At 40.8% G+C, this 17,532-nt stretch overlaps 1 protein-coding gene across 1 annotated transcript in view; it reads right to left on the reverse strand.

Annotated features, from left to right (window-relative positions):
* Positions 1 to 17,532, reverse strand: part of HYDIN (HYDIN axonemal central pair apparatus protein) — a 477,232-nt gene that overhangs the window by 181,203 nt on the left and 278,497 nt on the right. The window contains exon 23 of the mRNA XM_060172033.1: positions 13,970 to 14,283. Within this exon, the coding sequence (XP_060028016.1) occupies positions 13,970 to 14,283 (314 nt within the window). The remainder of the gene's footprint in view (positions 1 to 13,969; positions 14,284 to 17,532) is intronic.

The raw sequence follows: 17,532 nt of genomic DNA on the forward strand, positions 1-17,532 counted from the left end.
ATTATAAGATCATTAGGAGTTCCTAATTTTTTTTAATTTATTTTTTATTTAAGAAAGGATAAATTAACAAAACCATAAGGTAGAAGGGGTACAACTCCACACAATTCCCACCACCCAATTTCCATATCCCATCTCCTCCCCTGATATCTTTCCCATTCTCTATCCCTCTGGGAGCATAGACCCAGGGTTGTTGTGGGTTGTAGAAGGTGGAAGGTCTGGCTTCTGTAATTGCTTCCCCGCTGAACATGGGCATTGACTGGTCGGTCCATATTCCCAGTCTGCCTCTCTCTTTCCCTAGTAGGGTGGGTCTCTGGGGAAGCGGAGCTCCAGGACACACTGGTGGGGTCTTCAGACCAGGGAAGCCTGGTCGGCATCCTGATGGCATCTGGAACCCGGTGGCCGAGTAATGAAGCTGAAGGGTTGTTATTCCACACCTGAAGTCTCCGGACACAGTCTGAGCTGAAGCATGTTGAGGTGGCAATCGTTGCGTTGACTAGGTTGCGATCAGCAGATGCAATATTATTTGATATAGATTGGGAGAGGCATGTGGGAAAGTGGGCCCTATCCTAAGGTTCCAGGACTGGGGGAAGTATAGGCTCTATAGTGGAGATGTGAGGTTCTCACTGTCTTAGGGTTCAAACTGACAATCGATAGTTAATGTTATCATCACATTATTTGGTAATTGGGTTAACTTTGAAAAGTCCTTTTGTTAGGGTTTGCTGTATAATACCCAGTATCTTGTATATAGCTGTGCCACCGGTTGCTTCTGATCTACTTGGTCTAGGCTTCTGAGAGAGTCCGCAAATCAAATACATAGCCCATATATTAAAAAGACTCAGTCTGTGTTTTAAAAAGTTCGAGACATACAATTAATTTTCTCCCTCTCATATTAACTAGTGATTTATATGACTACACTTTACTAAGAGTGTACCTAAACACCATTCCCACCACCAAAAGACTGTGTTCCATACCACCCACCCACCCCCACCCTCCACCGGCCCAGGAAGCCACATGTCGACCCTCCCCCTCACCACAGGGTTTTTACTTTGGTGCCCTACTTTCAATTTAGTCAGACCCTGCTTTTAGTTTCCCTTTCAGATCTTCTTTCTCAACTTCTGTTGATGAGTGGGATCATCCCATACTCATCTTTATCTTTCTGACTTAGCTCACTTCACGTAATTCCTTCTAGCTCTGTCCAAGATGGGTCAGAGAAGGTGGGTTCATTGTTCTTGATAGCTGTATAGTATTCCATTGTGTATATATACCACAGCTTTCTTAGCCACTCATTTGTTGTTGGGCACGTAGGTTGCTTCCAGGTTTTAGCTATTATGAATTGTGCTGCTATGAACATAGGAGTACACACCTCTTTTTGGTTGGGTGTTATGGAGTCCTTGGGGTATAACCCCAGGAGAGGAATTACTGGATCATATGGAAGGTCCATGTCTAGCCTTCTGAGAGTTTTCCAGACTGCTCTCCACAGAGGCTGGACCAATTTACATTCCTAAGAGCAGTGCAAAAGGGTTCCTCTGTCCCCACAGCCTCTCCATCATTTGTTGCTGCTGTCCTTTTTGATGTATGCCATTCTTACAGGAGTGAGGTGGTATCTCAATGTTGTCTTAATTTGCATTTCTCTGACAATCAGTGACCTGGAGCTGCTTTCCATATGTTTGTTAGCCTTTTGGATCTCCTCTGTAGTGAATGTTTTGTTAATATCCTCTGCCCATTTTTGGATGGGGTCATTTGCTTTTTTGGTGCTAAGTTTGCTGAGCTCTTTATATATTTTGGTGATTAGTTTCTTGTCTGATGTATGGCATTTGAAGATCTTCTCCCATTCTGTGAGGGGTCTCTCTGTTTGTTTAATAGTTTCTTTGGATGTGCAGAAGCTTTTTAATTTGATGTAGTCCCATTGGTTTGTTTCTGCTTTAGTCTTCCTTGCAATTGGGTTTGATTCATCAAAGATGTCCTTGAGGTGTAGGTGGGAAAGTGTTTTACTAATGTTTTCCTCTACGTATTTGATTGTTTCTGGTCTAACATCTAGGTCTTTGATCCATTTGGAGTTGATTTTTGTTTCTGGCGAGATAAAGTGGTTCAAGTTCATTATTCTGCATGTTTCAACCCAGTTTTCCTAGAACCATTTATTGAAGAGAGCCTCCTTCTTCCATTTAATGCTTTGGGCCCCCTTATCAAACATTAGATGTCCATAGGTGTGGGGATGGAGTTCCTAATTTTTAAAAATTTCAGTTTGGTAAGATGCTCTTGTTCATTATAGGTTTTTACTATTGTGGCCTTTTTATTTTTCAAGTGCTCCCTGACATATTTACCAATGAGATAAAGAAAAAAGAGTTAAATAGTGGTGGACTGAACTGCTCAGTCCCTATCAAATATATATATATATATATTTATATATTAAAGTTCTAATTCTCCTAGTATTATAGAAAATGACCATACTGTACTTGGAAACAAGGTCTTTAAAAAGGTAACCAAATTAAACTGAGCTTGTTTGGGTGAAATCAAACCTTGACAATACTGTGATCTCAGGCTTCTAGCTTCTATTGATAATTGTAAGAAAATAAAGTTTTGTTTTTTATGCCTCTCAACTTGATGTGCTTTGTTAAGGCAGCCCTAGTAAGTTAACAGACACTCATGTTCCTTGGATCTTTACTGTGGAAACTCCTGTCTACCCATACATAAAAAAATCTTTTAAATTAGGGCCAGGCTTATAGCATGGTGATTATGCAAATAACTTCCATGCCTGAGGCTTTGAGCTCTCAGGTTTAGTCCTCAGCACCGCTATAAGCCAGAGTTGAGCAATTGGTAATAATGATAATTTGATTTTCAACCTACTATAGTACTTAAAATGGAACTGTTTTCCCCATACTATTTCCTACCCTCTTAAAAACTCTTTTTTTGGTTTGCATGTCTACTTTCTTCTTATTCTTTAACTCTGTGCTTTTCTCAGTCTTCTTTGCTTTAATTTTGCCTAGTCTTAAAGAAAAGATCCTTTCATTCTTGGTCCTCTTCTTAGAATCACATAACCCTAACATGAGAAAAATACATTATCCTGATATTCCTAGCAGTTCATCTGCCAAATGAGAAGGAAGTGGACTAAGACAAAAATCAATTTCCCACCAAGTTTCTTGCATGTAGACATTGAACCAGGAACTCGGCTTTTTAATTTTAATCTTTACTATTTCCTGTTCCTTTTAGAAGGTCTCAAATGAACAGGTAGGGCTATAGGCCATAGGGCTGTGATGTGTTGTGAGAAGTTAAGGTTCAGTGACAGAGAGTTACAGATCTGTGTAAAAATACTGAGAGTGCAACACTGAATTTGTTTACTCAAAACTATTTATATTGTTAATTTGGTGCCCACAGAATCTTCCTACTCACCAGGTCTTGTGAGGAACCCAATTAATTTCCTACATAATACCTTACTCCATGGGCATATGTGTTAAATGTTCATAGAGTTTCACTGTAATCTTTCATAGTAACGAACCATCTTTCTCCATCTACAGAAAACATTGAGTATTCCCCTCCTCATCTACTTCCTTGAACTACAATCTAGGCACTAACTTTGATGTATCCTTTACTTACCCCCCATCACACATACACTTTGGACCCCTTAGCAAGTTATGTTCATTTGCCTTATAAAAAACCTCTCACCTGGCTTAAGCCATGGCAGGTTTCATTGTCAATGAGGACTAGAATCCTATGCATTTAGCTCTTTTTCAGGGTTGACCTTGCCTATTTCTAGTCCCCACTTATGGAGAAGCAAGTTCAACAGCTATTATAACTTGTTTATTATCAAGTTTGACCGTGACTATAGGCAGTACAAGGTGTGTGTGTGTGTGTTGGGGGAGATAATGCCACGGGTGGTGGAGCAGTGCTTTAGTATCTCTCCTCAACCCCCTCCCTCACCCCATCTGTCTGGGAGGTATCTCAGTGTGGTACACCAGCAGGTGTGAGGCCCTGTATTCATTCCTGGCCCCACATAATGAAAAAGAGGAAAGGAAAGAGAGTAATGATCCAACAGCTGGCATTCAGTTCCAAGAGTTCTGTAGGCCAGCTGATTCAGTCCTGACTATATGTGGAATGTGGGAGGTGCCATTACAATCATTTCAGAGGAGGCAGCCAAGGCTCAGGGACCCTTAGTCACTAAGGCAGCATGTGGGGCAAGTGTTTGTGGTTGAGAGCACCTCAGAGGCAGATTCCTGGCCAGTATACCGAGCAGCACTATGACAACTTGGGTATAAAGACACCCAGACTTCGCCTCAGGAGATTAAATCAAACTGTTTTTGTCTGAAAAGAGGAATAAAGAACCATATGTCCCTCTGAGAATTTTCAGTTAATTTTTTTGGGCTCTTGTGAAAATCAAGTTCCTGTTCCTGGTCATTGGAGTGGGCTGACCTGGCTGTAGGGAGGACTGGAAGGGAAGTGAACCAAGTCTTCCTAGTCACACACAAGTGTTGGTTTTCTAAGGCCTGGCTTCAACTGTGGTGGGTGCAGCCTGGACAGGAAAGGAACTGTCCACCTTCTGTCAGAAGGCAAAGGGTCTGAATGCATCATATTGGCACAAATACTATGGAGTTCTGTAAAGTGCTTCTCTTAGCAACACTTAGTGCAGAGTAATAAAGGAGAGGAAGAGCCCCTAAGAGAATCAGAAAGCAGCCCTTGATATCTTGGGGACATATACACTGTACAGACAGCTCTCATTCAATCCTCACAACAACATGATCTCCACTTTTATGGGTGAGTAGACCAGCATGCAAGGCACTATGCACAGGGCACATGGCTTTAAGGACAGTTTAATTTTAAGCTGTCATGTCCAGCTCCAGGGCCCAGAATATCAACTTGCACATTTTAGAAAAATTCCACTTTCAAAGTAGCAGAAGTTGAGGGATAAAGAAGAGACAGATAGAAGCATCTAGAAAATGACACTTCCCCTCCTAAGTCTTTTCCAGCCCTTCTATCCTCCTCTTCCAATTACAACACTGAATGCCTGATGCCAGATGCCTGATGAGAGTAAGAGAACCACATATTCTGTTGCTGAAGTGGTCAAGCTCACTTAGGCCCTCTGTTCAACTAAATTATAAACTGATTTGGGAATGAAAAATATAAGCTGTACTTAGTCTGTTCAGTAACTGTCTCTAAGATGTATCATCACCTTAACTTTCTGAGGCTGAGTCTGGGCCGAGATACTAGCCCAGGAACAGCTGTGGTAGTTTTTTAATTTCTTTCTAGGCTCTTAGAAGTAAAGGCTGGAACCAGGGAGGTGGCATAGTAGTTATACAAAAGACTTTCATTCCTAAAGCTCTAAGGTCCCAGGTTCAATCCCTTGATTATCATCAGCTAGGGCTGAGTAGTGCCCTGGTTAAAAAAGAGGAAAAGGAATATATACTCAGGACTGGGGCTATACTTCAAAAAGTTTGAGACATTCAATCTATTTTTTCCCTCTCATGTTGATTAAATAATGATTTATATGACTATAGGTTAATAGGAGTGTATATTAACACCATTCCCACTACCAAAGGTCTGTGTCCCTACCCCCATACCCCTATAGTGAAGTTGAAAATCTACACTCACCCTCCACTCAGAGTTATTTTACTTTAGTGCAATACTCCAAACTAAGTGAAATTATGTTTTGTGTTTCATTTTCTGTTCTTCTTTCTCAGCTTCTGTTTATGACTGGAATCATCCCATATTCATCTTTGTCTTTCTGACTTATCTCATTTAATATAATTCCTTCTAGCTTCATACAAGATAGGTCAGAGAAGGTGAGTTCATTATTCTTAATAGCTGAGTATTATTCCATGGTGTATATTTACCAGTACTTTTTCAGCCATTCATCTGTTTGCAGAAGCAATTACAGAAGCCAGACATTCTACCTTCAGCACCCCATAATTATACTTGGTCCATGCTCCCAGAGAGATAAATAATAGGAAAGCTTTCAAGGGAGGGGATGGGAACTCTGGTAGTGGGAATTTGGAATTGTGCCCCTCTTATCCCATGTTCTTATTGTCGATATTTTTTATTTTATAAATAAATTTAGAAAAAGTGAGAAAAAGATGCAAGAAGTGGAAAGATATTCCATGTTCATGGATTGGAAGAATTAACATAATCAAAATGAATATTCTACCCAGAGACATATACAAATTTAATGCAATTTCTGTCAAGGTATCACCATCTTTTTTGCAATATTCCCTAATTATTTTTTTACCCCTAATTAAAAATTTATTAGTTATTTAATATTGATTTACAAAATTATGAGATAACAGGGGTATAATCTGTCACCATTTCTACTGCTAGAGTTCTGTGTTCTCATTCCCTCTATTGGCAATTGTATTAGTTCTTTCAAGGTCACAGATATAGGTTTACTGTTATTTCTATACTGGAATAAAAATAGACACACTAAGCAGTGGAAAAGAATCGAGAGCCCAGAAATAAGCTACCACACCTATCATCATCTAATTTTTGACAAGGGGGGGGGCACAAACTATTAAATGGAGAACAAAAGAGTCTTTTTAGCAAATGGTGTTGGAAAAAATGGGTTGAAACTTGCAGTGGAATGAAATTGAACTACCACATATCATCAGGAACCAAAGTAAATTCCAGTGGATCAAGGACTTGTATGTTAGACCAGAAACTATCAAATACTTGGAGGAAAATACTGGCAGAACTCTTTTCCAATGAAATTTTATAGGCATCTTCAATGACACAAACCCAACTGCAAGGAAGACTAAAACAAAAATAAACCAATGGGGGGTGGGGGGGGGCAGGTGATGGCACACACAGTTAAGTACAGGAATTACCCCAGGCTTAAGCCCTTGCTCACTGTAACATGTGTACTCAAACAGGTGTGCCATTGCCTGGAGAAAAATCTTTATATGCTATACATCAGACGGGTAATAACCAGTATATATATATAAAGAGCTCACCAAACTCAGCAGTGACAATAACAACAAAAATGACCCCACCCAAGAATAGGGAGAAGATATGAATAGAATATTCACTACAGAAGAGATCCAAAAGGCCAACAAATGACAACAACAAATGACAAATGCTCCAAGTCAATGATTTTCAGAGAAATGCAAATAAAGACAAAACTGAGATACCACTTCATCCCTGTAACAATGTCATACATCAGAAAAGGTAGCAGCAACAAATTCTGTTGTGGTGGCAAAGGAACCCTGCTGCACTGCTGGTAGGAACGTAAATTGGTCCAATCCCTGTGAAGAGCAGTCTGGAGAACTCTCAGAAGGCTTAAAGTGGACCTACCCTATCACCCTGCAATTTCTCTCCTGGGGATGTATCTCAGGGAACCAAACACATCTATCCAAAAAGATGTGTATATATCTATGTTCATAGCAGCACAATTTGTAATAGCCAAAACCTGAAAGCAACCTGGGTGCCCAACAAAAGATGAATGGCTGAGTAAGTTGTGGCATATACACACAATGGAATACTCAGATATTAAGGATGATGAATTCACCTTCTTCACCTCAACCTGTATGGAACTTGAAGGAATCATGTTAAGTGAAATAAGCCAAAAAGAGAAGGATGGATATGGGATGATCTCAATCATAGAAGTTGAGAAACAAGAACAGAAAGGAGAAACACGAAACAAACCTTGGACTGGATTTGGTGCATTGCACCAAAGTAAAGGACTTGCAGGTGGGAAAGAACTTTCAGGTCCTAGAGCAAGATGGTGGAGGAAGACCTGGCAGAGGTGGGGGTGGGGTAGGGGGTGGTTAGAGTGTTTCACAGAAAACTGGTAAATTTTACACATGTAGCAATGATTGTATTTACTATTGACTGTAAACCATTAACCCTCCCAATAAAAACATTTTTTTAAAAGAGAGAAAAAGTAATATTTGGCTAAATTATGAAGTTGTCCATGTTCTTTTTTTTCACAGATATGCCATCAAGCTTCATATCCATCTTGGGATATGAAGTTCTTATCCAGTTTAGTAATCTGGCAAAAGAGACAGAGCCAGCAGAGGGTACAGTTCTGTGGTGCTGCTATGGGTACCCAATTCTTATGCTTTATCTCAGTCCCTTTTACATGGGAATGTGTGTGCAGCACAGACTGTCACTGGTGCCTTCCAAGGCCATTCTAGAACCTTAGTTGCAAACTCATTTGGATGAGCAACTTCTAAAACAAAAACTGGCTTTCTTCCTTATGGAGTGCTTATTTAGCATACATGTACTATATGTAACATCTTTCTTTTTATTTTTGTGACACATTCCCAATTTGGAAAAAGAAATGCTCAAACAAGAGAGTTGCTTTAAGTGTCTGAGTCAGAGTTGCCTACAGAATCACTCACAACACACACACACACACACACACACACACACACACACACACACACACACACACACACACACACTATCCCTCCTGTAGGCACACATGGCAGATGTTTGTGTATTATGTCATGCAGCAATATTGAAGTTGTTGAGGCATACTCATATCCTGTCTAATAAAAAAAAAGGAAATCTGGGAGTCGGGCGGTGGCGCAGTGGGTTAAGCGCACGTGACGCAAAGCGCAGGGACCGGCGCAAGGATCCCGGTTCAAGCCCCCGGCTCCCCACCTGCAGGGGAGTCGCTTCACGGGCGGTGAAGCAGGTCTGCAGGTGTCTATCTTTCTCTCCCCTCTCTCTCTGTCTTCCCCTCCTCTCTCCATTTCTCTCTGTCCTATCCAACAACAAAGCAACGTCAACAATGGCAATAATAACCGCAACGAGGCTGCAACAACTAGGGCAACAAAAAGGGGGAAAAATGGCCTCCAGGAGCGGTGGATTCATGGTGCAGGCACCGAGCCCAGCAATAACCCTGGAGGAAAAAAAAAAAAAAAAAGGAAATCTATACTTTCGTTAAATTTTTACACTTAGAATTCTAATTGAAAGCTTAGTATTGGTATAACTGATAAAAGTGACCTTAAGATGATAAGTGGTTTATGCTTTTCTGACAGCCAGCACAGACAGAGACTATCTGAAGGGTAAGTGGCATTTTTTCTATTCAAGGTGACATTTATGCCTTAAATCTTTCCATTTGGCAGGTGCCAGGAAGCTGACAGAAGAGAATCTTCAACCAGTTATGAAAAAGCTTCTTCTCTCACTATAAAGTCTAGATGGGAAAGGCTGTTTAATTGAAAAGGAGCCTCTGAGGGCCTACTCTGTGTATGGAAACTGCTGGGCTCTCGGGATTCAATGATGACAATCAGATGTGATTGCTGACCTCAAGGGGATTAGGAGCTGGCTGGAAAGTTGGATATGGAGCTGTGATGATATGTGTGGTGAGTCACTAAGGATATGGACCACCAATTGTCGTTTTCTCTGGGCTGGCTTCATGGGCGGGTAACAGATGACCAGAAACTCGTAGCTGAGCTGACAATGCAGTTTAATCTTTATTCACGAGCGGGCAAACAGTCCAACTGTTTGCAAATCACCACACCATGTGCCCCTCCATCTTTCTCCTCCAACAGCAGAGTCAGGAACTCAGGAAGTACGCAGGGTAGGGGGCGGCGAGAAGGGAGAAGCGTGAAACTAGCAAGGGCTAAATCAAATCTCCCGGAGGTGGGTGGGGGGGGGGGGAAGTGAGACCAAACCAATGTAACAGAAAAGACCATGTAAATAGATCACAATGTCAAGCAATGTAACAGAAGCAGAACTAGGTCCCAGAAGCAGAACTAGAAGCATATCAACAACCAATGCCTATGATGCTGGAGGAGGCTTTCATGAAGAGGGAAGGGCTTTTTTTTTTTTTTTTTTTTTTTTAGTGATTTAATAATGATCAACAAGACTTTGGGATAAGAGGGCTACAATTGCATACAATTCTCACCACTAGAATTCTATATCCCATCCCCTCCATTGAAAATTTAAGCTAAAACTTGACCAGGAACTAGTGAAGAGTGGAGAGGAACAGTCAGTAAAGAAAACCATCAGACATAAACAGTCCCAGACAGCAAAGAGGCTAGCCACTTAGATAAGGAGGTTAGTATGGCTCAGTGAGTGTGAAGTAGCAAGAAACTGGAGGAGATGCAGGGAGCAGTACATTTGAGCCTTGCAGAACAGCCAGCATTTTGGAATTCAGTCTAAGGAACATGGCCTGTCATTGTAGACTGAAAATCAGGATGATGACATGCTCAACACTGGGCTACTGAGTGGGGAATGGACTATGGTGCCTGAGTGGAAGCAGAAAGCCCAGTCAGGGGCTTTCACAATGGTTTAGACACGAGGTGATGGCAACTTGAAAAAGGGTGACATTGGTGAAAAAAAGAATGAGAAGTTTTTAGAAGGCAAAACATGTTGAACTGGATTTTCTGGGGTGTGTGGGCACAGGAAGAGGAAAGAGGCTGCGTGCTTCCTGGAACAGTGATGCCATGTGCAGGGGCAGGTTGGGAGCAAGGGAACAATCTTGGTTTAGTGTGGTGCATGTTGAACTCAAGAGGTGCCAGGAAGGTGATGTACTCAGTAATGCGTCAAGAGTGAGGTCTACATCTGGCAAGTCCAGGGACAACTGAAGGTGGGGGAGTGCCACTGCCAGGAAGAACAGAGGCCTGGGAGGGCCCCCATGTCCTATACTACAAAAGGGTTGTTACTGACAAAGAGAGCTGAGAAGGAGTGGTCAGTTGAGGAGGTGAGAGAAGAAACAGGGCTAGTGAAATAACTCACTTGGATAAGTGCACTGCGTTGCCATGTGTGAGATCCAGGTTTGAGCTTGGCCCTCATTGCATTGAAGGAAGTTTCATTGCTTTGGTCTGTCTGTCTCTCTCACTGTCTAAAAGAGACAATAATGAGAACAATGAGGAGAACAAGAAGTAGAAGAAGAGGAAGAGTACAATGTTATTCGAGCCAAGGAAAGAAGGTTTCAGGGAGGAGCAGTTGAGCTGTTGTGTTGAATGCTGCTAAAGAGTCCTAGTGCCTGGTGGTAGAGAAGGACCTACATTGGGGGGTGAGAGTGTTTTATAGGCAAAGGGAAAGATGAGAAATTGTACTCATGTCTCAATAATGCTAACCTCTAATAAAACAATATAAAAAAAGAATTACTGGTCAACGCCCATGCTCAGTGGAGAAGCAGTTACAGAAGCCAGAACTCCTACCTTCTGCTCCCCCAAGACAACCTTGATCCATACTCCCAGTGGGGGAGAAGTGATTGGATGAAGATACAAGGGCTCCGATCTCCAGCTCCATCAGCACCCAGAGAGAGAGAAGGAAAAGGAGAGGGATATATGCAGGTAGTTATGTTGTCAAGAGTGGCTTGGAGGGGAAGAGAGGATTGAATCAGAACAAAACAGGGCAACTATGTATAAATGTGGCCCATGTCTACAACCTTAGGGGAACAGTGGTGGCTTGCAGTGGGGAGAGTGCAGATTCAGAGCTCTGATAGTGGGGATGGTGTGGATTCAACCCCCTGTTGACATGTAATTCTATAATATAAAAATAAATAAATACTAAAAAACTTAAAAAAAAGAATTACTGTTTTGAAAAATATATGTAACCCGACTTTTGTCATTGTTCTAATTACAAATATCACCTTTGCTTACAAAAATCTAAATTCCTTATCATGGAAGACTGGAACTCTCACGTACTGTACCTAATCAACCTCCCCAACTCAGCTCTCAGTTTCTCTTCCATCCTGAAGCCTGTGCTGAAGCCCTGTAATGTGTCCTCTGCCTGATGCACATGCATGAGTCCCTTCCTTTCTTATACTCATACTCTCACATGTCTGTCTGTACTCAGAGATCTTCCCCACTCCTATTCTCCTCCATCCATTTGTTTCTGAGGTCAGCTTTGCAGTCACTGGTATGATCCGGTCACAGAGTGACCAGTTGATGGAGGGACAGTAAGTGTGATAAGACAGCTCTGATCAGTGGATCTCAAGGAAGTTTGTGGATACAGGTCCATGTTACTTTCCTGTGGATTGCAATCTACAAGGTCATGACCTAAGGACTACTGGAAGTCATTAGGTGACCAGGGGAGCAAAATCATCTCAGAATGCAGCCAGCATGAAACAGCAGAGTGGAAAGACAGTGAACATAGGTCCTGGATATTGCTGAAGCCCTTGCTTATAGCCAGGCTAGAGGACTGAATGAATTATCTTCTGAATGAATATGTTACAGAATGAACTAGACTTCTGAGCTGTGGAGAAATCAAGAATTCCCTTTCATTTCATTTTTACTTAAGGTCAGGTTTCCTATCACTTGTAATAGAAATAAAAAAAAAAACAGTAAAAAAAAAAAGAATTAAATCCATGAATCCTAATTAGCATACACATACACACACACACACACACACACACACACACACACACACACACACACACACACACATATTACTACTGTCACTTAGACTGTTTCCTCTCTGTCTGAGGTATTTAGCAGTGCTTCTCAGTGCTACTTGCTCATACCTTACCTGTTTGCTGCCTTTGAGCCCTGGGCCCAGCAATATCACTTGCCTATCCATTAAGGCTTACATATCTGCTTCCTCACTAGCCCTAAGCCAGAGATTACATCTGATGCACTTTTATGTCCCTAATTTCTCACTCATTTTTTTTAATGCCTCACTCATTATCTGGTGCCTAAGCATTACTTATCAAATAGTTTCTTGAATGACTATCAGAATGAATGGATGAACATATGAATCATAACAAAGGTTCAATATATAAACACAGGAAGGTACTGTAGGAAAAAGTAGTTAAATAAGTGCTTACCTTGAAAAAAGGTTAAGCATATCATTTTTAGGACTGGCAAAGATTCCAAAATGCAATTAGTTAGATTACAGAAATAGCCCCTTGAAAATAAATAAAACATGTGCCAGGCTCCCAGACAGAATAAACTCATTTAGACTTCTTATACCAGAATCACTTCACAAAATCTAATATTTGAATCTCATTAGGCCAGGTTGGCTGATTTTTCCATAATTATTTTAAATGTTGACCATCTACAGAATTTCATCGCAAAGCTAAACAGTCTTCAGCACTTAATGAGCAGGCTGTGATGCTCAGGCCCCAGCCAGCATTTGTGCTGTGTGGGGTCATCATTAGATGTCTAGGGAAGACATCCAGAACAAGTTATGGTTACTATGGTAACCAACTCAGGGAAGGGAGTGGGGGCTATCACACAGGAAGCTTGTATTCAGGAAGAACTGAAAAGCCAAAAAATCAATACAAAACATCCTCAATTCAGAATGGCCATTCAGTGTTCTGGTGCTGAAAAAAATTAGTTGTCAAAATATCCAGTAGGAAATATTCAGAAGTCTATTTGTTCTGTTGGCCAGTGAGGCTTTTGACCTAGATGAAAATGCTATGGAGTTCTGACTAAAAACAGGTTGCTGCTTAGGTGTTTTAAAAATGGAATTGTTCTCAATTTAAATTGGAGTCCAGATTCTAACTGAACTTAAATCCAAGTGAATAAGATATATACCTCTAAACACAAAATGGTTGGAGAAAGATTTTTCATTATGGGAACTCAATACCTGCCATTATTTTGTACATGTGACTACATCGATATATAAGTGCTTGTATGAATCAGAATGAAGCCCACTGAAATGTGCCAAGTATGGGACTTGGGGAAAAACATACTCATTGTATTATCCTACTGAATTCCTGATTTGGGCTGAATAACTTAGTATGAAATATACCAAGACTATTTTTTAGTAACCTATTTATAATGATACAACTACTAGGTTCTAATTAAAGCAGACTTACAGATGTTGCTTTGTTGATCTAGAGGCTACTAGGATTTTCAGAAATTATTTTTATGTAGCACCAGGGAATGAACCTCATGTATGTCTGATAACTCCAGTGAGCTGTCTCTCTGGTTCATTTTTCATTTCATTTGTGGGATTTTCTCCTTCTGTCAATATTGGTTCTCAGACCTTAATATTCATGAAAGACCAGTACTCAGAACACAGCAGAGAAACAAAGTAAAAAGCAGAGAAGAGCTCTGAGGGATGCTATGCTGATGGGACCTACCTTATCTGATTGTCATCATCATCCACCAGGTAATACCATCGAAACTTCACAACCAGGGGGCTGCAGTTGGTGATCATCATGTAGTGGATCACTTCTGTATCATTCAGAATACAGCCAAAATCTACCTCCATGGTCTCAAAGCTGAGATTGGGGTAACGCACTTCTCCACATAGGCACAGGCTGTCTACCTGAGGATGCTCCAGATATGTGATGGATAGAACCTCTTCTGCCACCCAGTTGTTCAAGTCGTTTCTGTAGGTAGGGTCAAACTTGACCAGCAGGCTTTTTTCTCCATCAACCTCCAGTTTTATAGGCTACAAACAAGATGATGGACAGTTGTCAAACTTCTGTACTTCCAACCTGATACATGAAACAGGACAACCAAAGCTACATATCACATGTAGATACACGTACATACAGGCTAGTATGAAATATATATATATTATATTATATATATATCCATATCCAGGGCAATTGTGTATCCACACCTAATTAGACAGCTTATGTTAATCTACATCCATATTGATATCTATGGAGTTTTTATATATGTGTATATCTATACATTTTTCCTTATCTGAAAATAAAAGGAAACTTTGGAATTATTTGATATAATATATTTAACTTAGTACTGGGGAATGAAGAGGTTCATGCAATACCGTGGAGCCACCTCTTCAACCCATTTTTTTCAAAAGTCTATAAACTTTGAGAGAGGAAAAGAAAGGACACAAGGAAAGAAAGACAGACTGAAGGTAAAGGAACAGACAACAATACTCTGCTCTGCCATTTACTGATTTCCTCCTTGGTCCTGTCCTGGGGCTTCTGTGTGATCCTGAGTATTGAACCCAGGACCTCATGCATGGTAAACTGTGTGTTCTACTCACTAAACTATCTCCCAGTCCCAAAGGAAGAACTTTGTCAGGAATTGTGAGGATATAAGGCCAGAGCCACTGTAAAATGTAACATTTTCAGTGGTAACTATTAGAAAATACCCTTAAATGAATGAAAAATAAATTAGGTTGTTATTTATAAAAATGTTAGTTTAGATAAAATGGAAAAAGTTCCAGGCATAAAAAAATTTTAAAGGTTTTCTTAGCCATTGAGGAAAAGGTTCTATGGAGGGTGACCCAGAAAGGGATGGGTTAGATAATTTAATTTCTTTTCTACTGTCTGTAACTCTAACTCTTCAGCAAAGCATTATCCACTTTCCACTGTTTCCTATTCAACTTAAAATGCACTCCATGCTTTACAAAGTTTGTTCGGTGGATTTTATTTCTTCTTCTCTTTGATTCAAAACCCCATGTATTCCTTGATGCCAAGGCCCCAGTAACACTTCCCCATAGAAAGCCTTAATTTTTTTTTTTTAAGGACTTGCTCAGCCCCTATATTTAATCAGCCTGAAAACCACCGGCATTTCTAGAAAATGCCCTGAGACAGTCTAAGGAATGCACAAATGACAGATACTGTTTACAGAGTGATTCCCTGTCTTTTTCTTTTTTAAAACATTTTTTAAAGTTTATTCCCTTTTGTTGCCCTTTTTTTAAAAAATTGTTGTAGTTATTGTTGTTATTGATGTCATTGTTGTTGGATAGGACAGAAAAATGGAGAGAATGGAGAGAGGAGGGTAAGACAGAGAGGAGGAGAGAAAGACACATAGACCTGCTTCACTGCCTGTGAAGTGGCTCCCCTGCAGGTGGGGAGCCAGGGGCTCAAACTGGAATCCAGTCCTTGAGCTTGGCGCCACCTGCACTTAACCCACTGCCCTACTGCCCGACTCTAGTGCTTCCTTTTCTGTTGAACTTTAAGTTTCAGGTATTTAATCAGGTACTTCGACATGGCTTAGGTGGCCTTAGCTGATAGAGTCAATCACCTGACTCCAGAATCAGAGACAGGCTAATGAGGTGAATGGGTACAATTTAGAACTCATTTTTGCAACTCTGGAGTTGGCACAGTGAGTAGAGTGCTTGACTTGCAAGTATGAAACCCCAAGTTCAAACACTGTCACTGTATTTGCCAGAATGATGTTTTGATGTTTTCACCACCTCTGATTTAGAAATAAATAAATAAATCTATCTCTATAAATAAAAGAATCCATTTTGTAGACTGGGACATCTGCAGGACTTGGGTGTTTCCTATATGGGATTGCTGAAAACTGATTTACACATTTTTCCCCCAGAGGAAGGAACTTTGCTGTTTGTAGAAATAACAGATATCTGCAAATGTATATATGATATATAAGAAAACACAAAGAAATGAGAAATACATAAAAAAATTAACCATATATTCTTTCTTTCTCAGAGTTAACATTTGGTAAGCATTGAGACCTGATAGGTGCATAAATAAAATTTTATCCAAACGATTAGACTATAGTAATTTATGAAAAGTATCACCTTGGGAGTCAGACGGTAGCGCAGCCGGTTAAGCACACGTGGTGCAAAGTGCAAGGACCAGCAGAAGGATCCCGGTTTGAGCCCTGGCTCCCCACCTGCAGGGGAGTGGCTTCACAGGTGGTGAATCATGTCTGCAGGTGTCTATCTTTCTCTCCTCCTCTCTGTCTTCCCCTCCTCTCTGTCCTATCTACCAACAATGACATCAATAACAACAATAATAACTACAACAACAATAAAAAAACAAGGGCAACAAAAGGGAAAATAAATAAAAGTTAAAAAAATTTAAAAAAAGATAAGTATCACCTTAATTTTTTTTCCCTTAGTTCAGAGATTCTTGTTTATGGGGGTACAAATCTAGCTCTATGAATATGAGCAAAGTTCAGTTTCTCCATGTGTAAAACAGGAGTAGTTATAGTACTTTTCTCTTCTTTAAAAAGATGGAATTATAACATTAACTATCGATTGTCTTTTTGAACCCTAAGACAGCGGGAACCTCACATCTCCACTATAGAGCCTCTACTTCCCCCAGTCCTGGAACCCTTGGATAGGGCCCACTTTCCCATATGCCTCTCCCAATCCATATCAAATAATATTGCATCTGCCGATCACAATGCTAACCAACACAACGCTTGCCACCTCAACATGCTTCACTTCAGACTGTGTCCAGAGACTTCATGTGTGGAATGACAACCCTTCAGCTTCATTACTCGGGTGAGACCTTTCCTTTCATAGTATACTCTAATTCCATCTCAGGTGGTTCACTTTCTAACAAAGTCCCAAAACCTAGATATACACCAGTTTCTGTGAGAGAGAGCATATGTTCACACGTATCCATAAACTACTGCAAAATATATACCTGAAAGCAGAAGTACACTAGAGTTTGCAGTGAGTATCCCCCTAACACTTCCTCTCCACAATTCCAAGCTTTGGGTCCATGATTGCTCAACAATTTGTTTGGCTTTGTATGTTAACTCTCTTTTCAGTCACCAGGTGCCAGATGCCATCAGGATGCCGGCCAGGCTTCCCTAGACTGAAGACCCCACCAATGTGTCCTGGAGCTCCGCTAGAGACCCACCCTACTAGGGAAAGAGAGAGGCAGACTGGGAGTATGGATCGACCAGTCAACGCCCATGTTCAGCGGGGAAGCAATTACAGAAGCCAGACCTTCTACCTTCT

Source organism: Erinaceus europaeus, chromosome 2 (assembly GCF_950295315.1).
Source record: "Erinaceus europaeus chromosome 2, mEriEur2.1, whole genome shotgun sequence".
Lineage (NCBI taxonomy): Eukaryota > Metazoa > Chordata > Mammalia > Eulipotyphla > Erinaceidae > Erinaceus > Erinaceus europaeus.